The sequence below is a fragment of the Ptychodera flava genome, chromosome 14 (genome assembly GCF_041260155.1).
Source record: "Ptychodera flava strain L36383 chromosome 14, AS_Pfla_20210202, whole genome shotgun sequence".
In the NCBI taxonomy this organism is placed as follows: domain Eukaryota; kingdom Metazoa; phylum Hemichordata; class Enteropneusta; family Ptychoderidae; genus Ptychodera; species Ptychodera flava.
The window spans coordinates 3,171,649-3,182,412 of NC_091941.1; the positions used below are offsets into that span (position 1 = coordinate 3,171,649).

General features: G+C 39.4%; 1 protein-coding gene across 1 annotated transcript; it reads left to right on the plus strand.

Annotated features, from left to right (window-relative positions):
• The first annotated feature begins 984 nt into the window (after positions 1–984).
• On the plus strand, positions 985–7,710 carry LOC139149009 (monocarboxylate transporter 13-like). Its single transcript, XM_070720500.1, has 4 exons — positions 985–1,375; positions 3,305–3,448; positions 5,148–5,954; positions 6,263–7,710. Exons 1-4 carry the CDS (start codon positions 1,132–1,134, stop codon positions 6,508–6,510), a joined length of 1,443 nt encoding a protein of 480 aa, XP_070576601.1. The 5' UTR covers positions 985–1,131; the 3' UTR covers positions 6,511–7,710.
• The last annotated feature ends 3,054 nt before the right edge of the window (positions 7,711–10,764 follow it).

The window sequence follows — 10,764 nt, forward strand, 5'->3', positions numbered from 1 at the left end:
ACATCACTTGCAGCTTGCCTGTTGACGATTTACGTTGAAAACATCTATAGTTTTGTAATGTCCCCTTCAATAAATACGGAGCTGTTAATTTTGCGTGACATGAAACTTATTGAAAATTATCGGGCGCTTTTTGTCTCAGAAAAGTTCGAATAAGCACGTAAAAAATTGACAGTTATTATATGTTCTTGTCATTCCTCTGTAGCCACAATATTTTTCAAGCTCCCTCTTGACTTAGAGTCAGATTTTTCAATCCCTTAATTTGTCCGTTCCCTTCTCCAGGAGTGTTTGTCAACGCTGAATTTGATATGTTTCTGTACAGGACTAGAACTGTTATCAGTTAACCACTATCAATATTAGTGGAACCACACCCATGCGCAAACGAATTTACCGTTTCAAATCTTGTTACATATAGTTGTGAGTGTGAAAAACACAGACCCTCTGTACAAACGAATAAAAAAATCGTAAGCTTATTATTTTTTTAAACTCTCCATTGCTTCTCTGTCATACACACCAGTGTTTAAGGTAAATGAGCAAAGACATATGAGTGTGACAAGCCTCTCACTACAGCATACAAGCCTTTTAATCGTACAAAACAGAGCAGCGGGAGAAAAGTCAAAGCAAGTGAGTTGATGGAATGTATCAAACGCGAGAAGTCAGTACCTGTCTTGGACAGAAAGTAACAACAGAAGCTATGGTTGGGTCTGAAAAAATGCGACGTTTTCATGAAGAATAACAAAATATTCATAAATCCGACGAACAGCTTTCAGACCCCCCCCCCCCGAATACCACTTGCTTCATTCCTTGATATGAAAAGTATTCATTAGCTTTCCATTGTATTTGTTTAGAAAGACAAGTTATTATATGGTTATTTTGACATTTGATTGTTTGCCATACTTAGAAAGGGGTCGAGTCCTTGACCTGACGTGACCTCAACAGCCTCAACAAAGAATCTCATAGAGACTGCTCAAAGAACTCAAAGTGAATTTAGAGCTGGGGGCGTGAGCGAGTTACAATAACACGACATCCTGGTTCTGCTTTTGTCTTCTGTCCAAGTCTGTGCTTTTTAGACAAACGCAACTCAATTCACGCTTTTGTCTGTTGTTTGCCAATATTAGAAAAACGGGTTCTACTATGGAAAACTCTGACAGAAAAAAATCCACGAGTGTACATGTAGATGCTGCCCGACAACTACGACAAGATGGCGGCTGTTACGGTTGGGTGGTTGTCCTTGCAGCGCACATCTGTAACTTCTTTGTCTTAGGTGTACTACAGTCTATTGGACCACTGTTTGTGGCTCTGCAAGAGGACTTTGATGCAAGTTCAGCTAACACATCGTGGCTTCTATCATTGATGTTTCTATTTCAACTTGGCTGTGGTAAGTCAGCATTATTATTATGGGTCCATTTTGCTCCAATTCATTTTAAATGTAAAACATGTTCCAGTTTTTAAGGTATATTGGGTATTGTTAACGCAAATTTACGTCTAAACATAAACAATATATTTTGATTAAAATGCATTTTTCCTCCTCGACGATTAGAATAAAAACATTCAAAAGTGTTGTCACAACGCAGTAATTCACGTTTGACAAAGAGAACTATTGTACGAGAACGTACAATGTCACATAAAAACGGTCGGGTGTCAAAAGGGTAAAGGTCATTTTGATACAGCCTTTGAGGCATTGTACTTACCAAAGTGTATCATTGACATCGAAAAATTACTTGTTCACAATGGAGGAGGACTGGAACAAGCATGATAAAAGATCCGTTGTAATTCAGGGTGGCTACTTCATCCTAAAAATGCAATTAGAGTTAAATTCAATCAGGAGAAGTACCTTCGCCTTTGAATATAAACCTTGCCTGTGCTAGACATGTCATAAGAGGGCTTGGAAACAGAAGGTAGGGCTTATCCACAATGGTTTAAGTTGAGACTGAAAAGTAAGGGGAATAGTCAGTTTCTTCGACCTGGGGTAGGGGAATTGCTTTTGCTGCATATCAAAGAGTGGCAGACCCCCTTGGGTCGGGGTGATCCCATATGGCAACTTTTGAAAGCAGGATTATCCCTTCCCAGCTTCTAAAACGAAGAGACAAAAGGGAACTGTTTGAGACAATTTGTCAATTGACATTTTTACTATATCGGAAAGTCATTTGTGTGACCTTGCTATGTAGTAAATGAATAAAACATAATAATATATCTGTAGTTCAGGTGCAAAAATGAAATTGTGAACCATCAAAAACCTCAAAAAACTCTCCATTGAACCTCTGTTGAACTTTACTAAATAATCTGAACGGGCAATAATCCCGTAAATTCTCGATCACAATGGAACTCACAACCTACGCGAGCGAGCGACGAACCCCGCGGTCAAAAACAACTTTGCTAAATTCCAATATCTTTAAGTTTCCGAGTCAAAATACTCATCATACAGTCATTCCTGTTTCATGTTGCCAGTGGTAAATCACTGGAGAGATGGCATTTGAACATTGAAAGTGCGTAGATGTAGTGAACGAGAAGATCGACAAATTCGTGTCACCCTTTCCATGCACAATTGACACAGCTGATAGCTGTACGACGATCAATGAAAGTTGTACCTATACGATAGATCTGAATTTCAAAACTGAAGAAAGGAGCACCTCCAGTTCGAAAACTTCCAAGACATTGTGTACAATATGCGTACTGTTTTGACTGTATGCCTTACCAGCTGACCACAACGACGTCATCAAAGTGTTTTCCTTTTCGGTATTTGTCATATCAACATGTTGTGGTGACCTTCATTTGCTTGAAGAGATGCATAGAGACAAAGTACTTAAAATTCATGCCATCATTGAATCATGGAAAATATTTTCCAGAATTGGCGATTTGTACTTTTGTAGAAGTGACCCCAATTCAATTATGAAACACAAGGCGATTCCAACCAATTCATTAACCCCAAAGCCCGGGGCTACTCTTATAGAAAGGGGTACGGGTATGTGCCACTCGAATGGGTCACTTTTTCACGAAAAAATCCACAATCATGGGTCGATTTTTCATCCGAAAACCCCAAAAGCATAACAAAGCAAATGCCCTATGCATTAGGTAAACCTTCACATGCAACAGAATAAAAGAGAAAATTTCCTAAACTTCTCAAGCAAATCCCTAACAATGGGTTATATTTTTGAAATATACATGGCTAGATGTTTTCAACTTTGGCGGCAAACCCCTGTATAAAAATATCAGGGGTATCCCGGCCCCAAAAACCGCAGCAAGTGACCAGTCACGAAGCAGAAGGCCAAGTTCACTAACTATAAATGTCTACACATATTGATTTCAGGTCCTATCGCCAATGTGAGTACCAGACGTTATGGTCATCGCGTCACCGTAATGATAGGAAGTGTAATTTCGTCAACAGGCTACCTTCTTAGCTCGTATGCTCCAAGTATCGAAGTCGTGAATGTCACATTTGGAGGTCTAGTAGGTACGTTTGACAAGGATTGAGTTATCTCTGAGCTACCACTCGATCTTTATTATTTACATGTTGAGGAATTGTGTTACTACGCCATCACCTGCTAACAGTGGTTAAGGATGGTCCTACGTATTTTTAAATGATAAATTAAAATGATAAATGGACAGATCTGTCATATAGTAACGACGAAGAAAACGCTTTCGATTGATACAAGACATATAAACTGTTTGATAACTCTCAACGTTACTTGTTTACGCCAGTTAGAAGAATTTCGTCTAAACCTTCACGTTTGCCAAAAAATGGTTCTATGATTATTGTTCCAATCTATTAAGTAATAATGTAAAATTGCCGTGCGAGTGACGCCAATTGTGTATTTAAACCATGGCCACCAGTATGATGTTAAACTCCTCGAATACCCTGCGGTGTACATTAATAAGTGATTGTCAAAGTTCTGATATATTCGAAATTGGCGGAAAGTCGGCATTTGTGAGATATGTCAATCAATATAGCAACTTTTTCCTGGTTCCAACCAAAAAACGACATTCTGATGTGACATTTTATGTGAAATTGATGACATTTTCGTCACTTCTATTTCCGAACCGTAGTCCACATTACTTCAGATCCTGAGTCCAGGCTAAACACAGGGTAACATTTAGCCAGATTTTGGAAGGATTCGTTGCCGATGTCGGGACGACTGTTTTATAAGACATGTTAATTTCTTTGCTAAGGGACCGTTCAGTTTTTTACGGCGGGGGGGGGCGCAAAATCCAGGGGGGGGTCATCGTAATTTTGGAAATCCTCAAAGGGGGGTCATCGCTTTTTCACTGGTAGGAAAGGGGGGGTCACCACATTTTCAAAAACATAATACCTACAATAAAGTTCACTGTATGCCATGGCCATGATCGACCCTCTTTACCGGCGGGCCGCCTTCGGCGGCCCACTACAATAAATATATTTTATGTATTACCCATGACCCTCTTAACGGGCAGACGCCTTTGGCGGCCCACTCCAATTAGGTTTACTTCATGCAATGGCCATGATCGACCCTCTTTACCGGCGGGCCGCCTGCGGCGGCCCACTACAATAAATTGACTTTATGTAATACCACATGACAATCTTAACGGCCGGACGCCTTCAGCGGCCCTGTCCAGTAAAGTTTACTTTATGCAATGGCCATGATCGACCCTCTTTACCGGCGGGCCACCTTTGGTGGCCCACTAGAATAAAGTTGACTTTACGTAATAGCCCATGACCCTCTTAACCGGAGGGCTGCCTTTGGTGAACCACTCCAATAAAGTTTACTTTATACAATGTCCATGGACATAAGTTGTCTATGGAAATGAAGTTAAAATTGCCTTACAGTCGTCCTAATTAACAGACCTTTGCATGGATGTGGCTGAGAAGTTTGTGCACTGGCATCTCTGCTACACGAATAAAGTGCGCCGCGTACCGGAGTTCAAATCCAAACCGTGCGGGTAAATTTGACATATGGGTTTTGGTTATATTTCACCGGGGAGGGGGGGTCATCAAAATTTTCGTCTGAACGAAAAATGCAGGGGGGTCTATATTTTTTTGAACACCGGCGACAAGATTTTGCCGCCCCCCAGGCCGTAAAAACTGAACGGTCCCCAACTTTAAATGCCTAATACCACCGAGTGATAATATCAATTTCCTTCCCTTTTGACATTTTCCGACCCATTCACTTGCACAGGATTTGGTTACGCCCTCATTGTTGGTCCAAGCCTTGGTATTGTTGCTCTCTACATCAAGAGAAGATTCGTCCTCGCCAATTCGCTGGTTATGGTCGGTAGCAGCATTGGAGGGATAGTGCTTGCTCCTATGTTTCAATTTCTTATAAACAAGTATGGCTGGAGGGATACGTTGTTCATTTTCGCGGGGATGAATTTACAAATGTGCATCTGTGCTCTGTTTTTCAAAGCACCGGAGTCGCCAGGGAACGTTTCAGGAGTGACAGGAGAGAGTTCACAACGTTGTGAAGACGACTCCCATAACAAGAAAGAATCGTCGAAATTACGAGCTATGGTGGAACGACTCGACCTAGATCTGTTCATCAAGCACAAACAGTTCACTGTCTTTGCCATTGCAATTTTTTTAGGACTTGGGTTAGGTCTCTTTGGTTCAATACCTCACTGGTACGCCCGCGCAGATGATCTTCAACTCGCTCCATTACAAGAGCTGGCCTTCCTAGTGTCGATATTTGGAATCAGTGGATTAATAGGTAGACTTCTTCCTAACTTGATGAGACGCAGAAACAGTATTTATGTGTTTGGCTTTACTTTCATCTTTGCCGGAGTGACAAATGTTGTGAGTGCTTTTGCGGAAACCTATGCCTCGTATGCGGTTTACGTTGGAGTTCTCGGTCTCTTGAACGGTGTTCTTGCAACCCTCATGACTCAGGTACCGAGAGATATCGTTGGCCCACAGAAAATTACTGTAGCGATTGGTTTATCGAATCCGTTTATGGCGGTGGGTGCAGCCATAGGCCCAACCACAGCAGGTGAGTATATGCGATATTGCCAGTATCATACCAGTATATGCTCCGGAGACAGAGACGGATATAATAGCTATTGAGTTAAAATGAAGTCTCTACTCACACGTCGACATCACTTTTGAACATAGATAAATTGAGTCAGACCGACAACGAATAAGGTCTCACTACATGTGCAAAAGAGATGTTTATGTAGTTTCCGAATTGACATCAAATATATTTTAAAGAAACTATTATATTCATCAAATGCAATTAAATTTTTCTGCAAAGTTCTTCAGTTTTACACCTTTGGTTCTTTCTTTACACGATATTTTCAGGTTTGATATACGACCAAACTGGCGATTATGACTATGCGTTCTATTTCTACGGTGCATGTTCTTTGGCAGCCGGTATTTTGGTTGTAGTGACCGACCCTTTCATAAGACCTCTTTACAGACGGCAAAGCCTCCTGGATTTGGAAAGGGGTAGTTTACCTGAACGCAAGTCCCTGGTGGGAAGCGATGGAAATCGCCGCAGATCTGAATATGGTAGCCAAGAACACAACAGAAAAGACACACAAACATAAGAAGTATCAGCACAGAGTGTACAAAATAGAATCACTGCGCACAATGTTGCCAAGCTTTCAAACAATTCTACTATTTACTGTCCAGGTGTTGTGATAGTGTGGTGTTTCACGACATGTGTTTAAACCTCAATATTAAGTCTCTTTCAATCTTATGCAGTCTTCGCCGTACAGCTGTGCCAAGTCAAATAACAACTTAAATGCATTTTATTTTGCGAAATTAAGGTTCCAAGACAAGAAATTGACCTTTTTAAACCAACAATTTTCTAGTGGTTAATAAGCTCAGAACCCCCGTAAATTAGCCTAGATATAGAGGAACATTTTGGCTGCCAAAGGGTCACCATTGTTTACATAACTATCATGACAGGTATTTTGCATAACCTTTGAAAAATCGGTTTTCGCCATGTTTTGTTTTAATGCTCCAAGATATGTGGCTGAAATTTGTGTGAGTGCAAGCTGTCTTAAGGATCTTCCAAAGTATGTCTCAGAATATTTTAAAACCTTCTTAAACAATTTTTATGCCATAAAAACTTCCAGAGCGGTGAATTTAACCCTAGTTGATTTCTTTAAAATTGTGCTCAAAAACTAAGCTAGATAGAAAAACTCTGAGACACACTTTTGAAGAGCGTTGTGACAGCTTGCATTCCAGCAAGTTTGAGTCAGATATTTTGAAGTATTGAGACAAAACATAGGGAAAACCGATTTTTGAAAGGTTATGTAAATTACATATCACGTGATAGTTATGTAAACAATGGTGACACTGTGATTACGAAAATCTTCCCCTATATCTAGACGTTCAGAAAATGTATAATGTACGGGGGTTTTGAGCTTATTAACCACCAGAGAATTGTTAGATTAAAGAGGTCAATTTCTTGTCTTGCAACCTTAAGATCAGAGTAATTGTTCAAGGACCAATAAGAGTATGTCAAATGATCGAAAGGTCCGACATAACAATGTTTTGTGGCTCGGACTAGTTAACTTGCTGTTACTTCACCTGCCTGACGGACTAGTGACAACGAGGCTGCAAAACTATCAGATTTACTTGAATGCGGGTTATACGGGGACTACCAAATGCAAGCTGGTTTTACTCACCATTGGTGCAGTATGATAACATTCAAACGCTTCAATGACATTTCAAGTGCAATTTGGAAAAAATATCATTTACACTAGCAATCACAACTGAACTAGAATGACATACACTCCAAATAATAACGTTGGTTTTGTTATTTTGGGCATATGGATGATAGTTTGGCAGAGATCGTATTCTGTTTCCATGCTGCAATCTTGATGAACAGATCAGTCACGGTGTTGAAATAAATCAGAGTATCCAAATGTTATACTGTGAGGATTTGAGTCAGTCTTCAACCAGGCTGACATACGTACTGTCTGAGAATTATGGCGGGTAAAATGTAAACGGCTTAAGCGTCTTATATCTGAAAGGGAGGGTGTCGTCGGAACTGCGCGTGTGCGACTTTCTTGTTTACAAACAATGTATTTCATGTATAATACCTAGATGCATCACGTCGACATAGCTGCAATATTTAAATTTTACGATATTTGTTGTTAACAAACATGTTTTAATTTTCATCAATCGCCAACGTACCCTAGATACAGTTTTTACATCGGTCGTAGGGGGTCCCTAGCAACCTTTGAGCAGAGTTCCGACGACACCCTCCCTTGAATACTCATCTGATAGTTGTAGATCATATATCAAATATATAGTAAATAAACTCTGTAATACATGGTAAAAAAGTATCTACAAGAGTTTGTTGATCATCGGCACCAGTTTGAGGATAGCACTTGCAAGGAACTAGTATGCTAATAATGTATGTAATTTGCATTACATAAGTGACATGATATTATTGGAGAAAAGACTGGAGTGACCTTACGCTAAACTTGTACATCAAGGTGTATCATTTAACAGGCATTTGTCCTGGGATTTCACCAGGTGTGAGACCACATGGTTGCTGGACCACCCACTACTAGAAGTGAAAATACTCGTGAAGAATGGTGCAATAATTTCACGGTCTTCAGAGAAAAAAATAAATATCACACATTTCACAGATATTTTATCGATGGTAAACTTAAAATTACAAAATTTTTATAGATACCCTGGCTAATTTCAGATTTTGAGACTGATATACCAATTAAGAACACTTAACATCCGTAGTAACATTTAATATGACAGGTGAATGGACGACATATTATGTTCGACCGCAAAAGACATTTTCTTTACTCGACTTGCCACGAAGAAGAGAGCAGATTTCTTTGTTTAGAGCAACTGCGACCGAATTTGTAAAAATTCAACCTTCAAATTAATTCGTGGTATAGAGTAGAGGTACGTGTATTCCACGAAAATGTAACTATACTATTGTTACGATTTGAAGCCGAATGAAAAGCACAAATGTTTCCCCTTTTCTTTGTGGCAATCGTGCCGCAACAATTATAAGGTAGGATCATTTTATTAAAGTGTCATATCCGACTTTTGCAACCTGGATTCTGTATGTGGAGAAAACTTGAAAAGTGGTAAGACGTCGTCAGTACGTGTGTAGATGGCACAATATTCGTTTGAAACCCCCCCCCCCCGGACGAATCTAACAAATTGCCATGTGTGATATGTAATTTTTGAACTTTGTATACTTCCTGTTTGAATATCCTGTATACTCAGTAGACAAAGACAAAAATCATGCCAACACCAGAAAATGTTCTCAAACACCCCCGGATGGGCGGGGTAATTGAAAAACACACAATAACGTAACATCAAATGCTTGCTATCAGTATATGTAGAGTACTTTGATTTAATGAAATTTTGGTGAAGTTGGATCAAATATCAATCGTTTACTTTTACAGTGCTGTAAGTTAGCCTTATTAATGTACGTAAGTGTTTGTCAAAATTAAACCCACAACAGCATACTTTGGCAAGGTTACTTACATGTATATTCTGATTCACGGACTACAGGATCGTAAGAGTGGTTGGGTGTGCTAATTTCATCAGTAGTTGAGTTGGTACAGTAAGCTAATAGTTCATTTCCTGTAACAAGACAACAAACATAGGTAGTAATACTTTGATAAGTTTCTTTACTTTTGTTCGGTGGATCAACGACAGATTTCTGTCCAATGCCCTAATAAGATATTACACACCTCAGGGACAAATTTCAGAAAAGGATTTTTCCATCCATTATACATTGCAATGTGATAAGATTGATTTTGAAAATAATCAGAACATTGGGTGTTCATCATCTTGTTTCCATGCAAATCCACATTTTTCCTAGTATAGGATTAGATGGACGACTATTGTGAATTTCGAATTTACAGTTTGGCTTCTAAATTCTCAAGTTTGCATGCGCGGTGATACGACGCCTTTCTTATTACGATTTTTTAGAGAATAATTAGAGGTGCCTTTCGATAAAACAGGAAAGCGTTCAAGACGTTGATTTTCGAGCTGCATATTACCTTGATGTGTGAGAGAATGTAAAGCACTTGGTTTGCTGACACACTTGGTTTGCCGACACACTTGGTTTGCTGACACACTTGGTTTGCCGACACACTTGGTTTGCCGACACACTTGGTTTGCCGACACACTTGGTTTGCCGACACAGTATTTATGTACGGCCAGCAATGAATTAAGGTAGAATGCACATCGGGAACAGTTTTTTCAGACTCACAAACTTTTACAATATTCGTTTGATCTACCACTTGTGGTGTCTCATATTAAATGTCTGGGAGTGAGAAGCATTTCACAGTCTCAGTATTGTAAAAGACGGGAATTCTACCCCCACCCTTTAGAGATAACACGGGTGGCGGCCATTTTGAATTTCATATGTTGGTAAATATTGGTTAATTTGTTTCTCTATAGTACCGAACATAGCATGGTGACTCCCCTCCCCATTTTTATTCTTGAGTTTGGAAGAGAATGGTTGAAAGATTGTTTGAGGAAAGTTTGTGCAAAATTTGAAGTTGCATCCAAGCTTCAGTTCAGTTCTGAATGATAACAGTGGTTGCTAGCCTACTCGATGTTGTTATGTAGACTTGCTCAAAGCTGAAAACAAGATTATAAACATGCTATTGTCAGTAGACCTAGAAATGAAGCTTATTACTAGATATCGCATAATCGAATTTATGAAAGTATAATCAAACATTGCAGATGCTTTTTAAAATGGTATGTAACAACATAAGCAATTTTATGGAAGTTTGACACAGTATGTAATAAGTATGTAATAGTCTTTTTTTTCAAACATGCTATTTTGAGAACTGTAT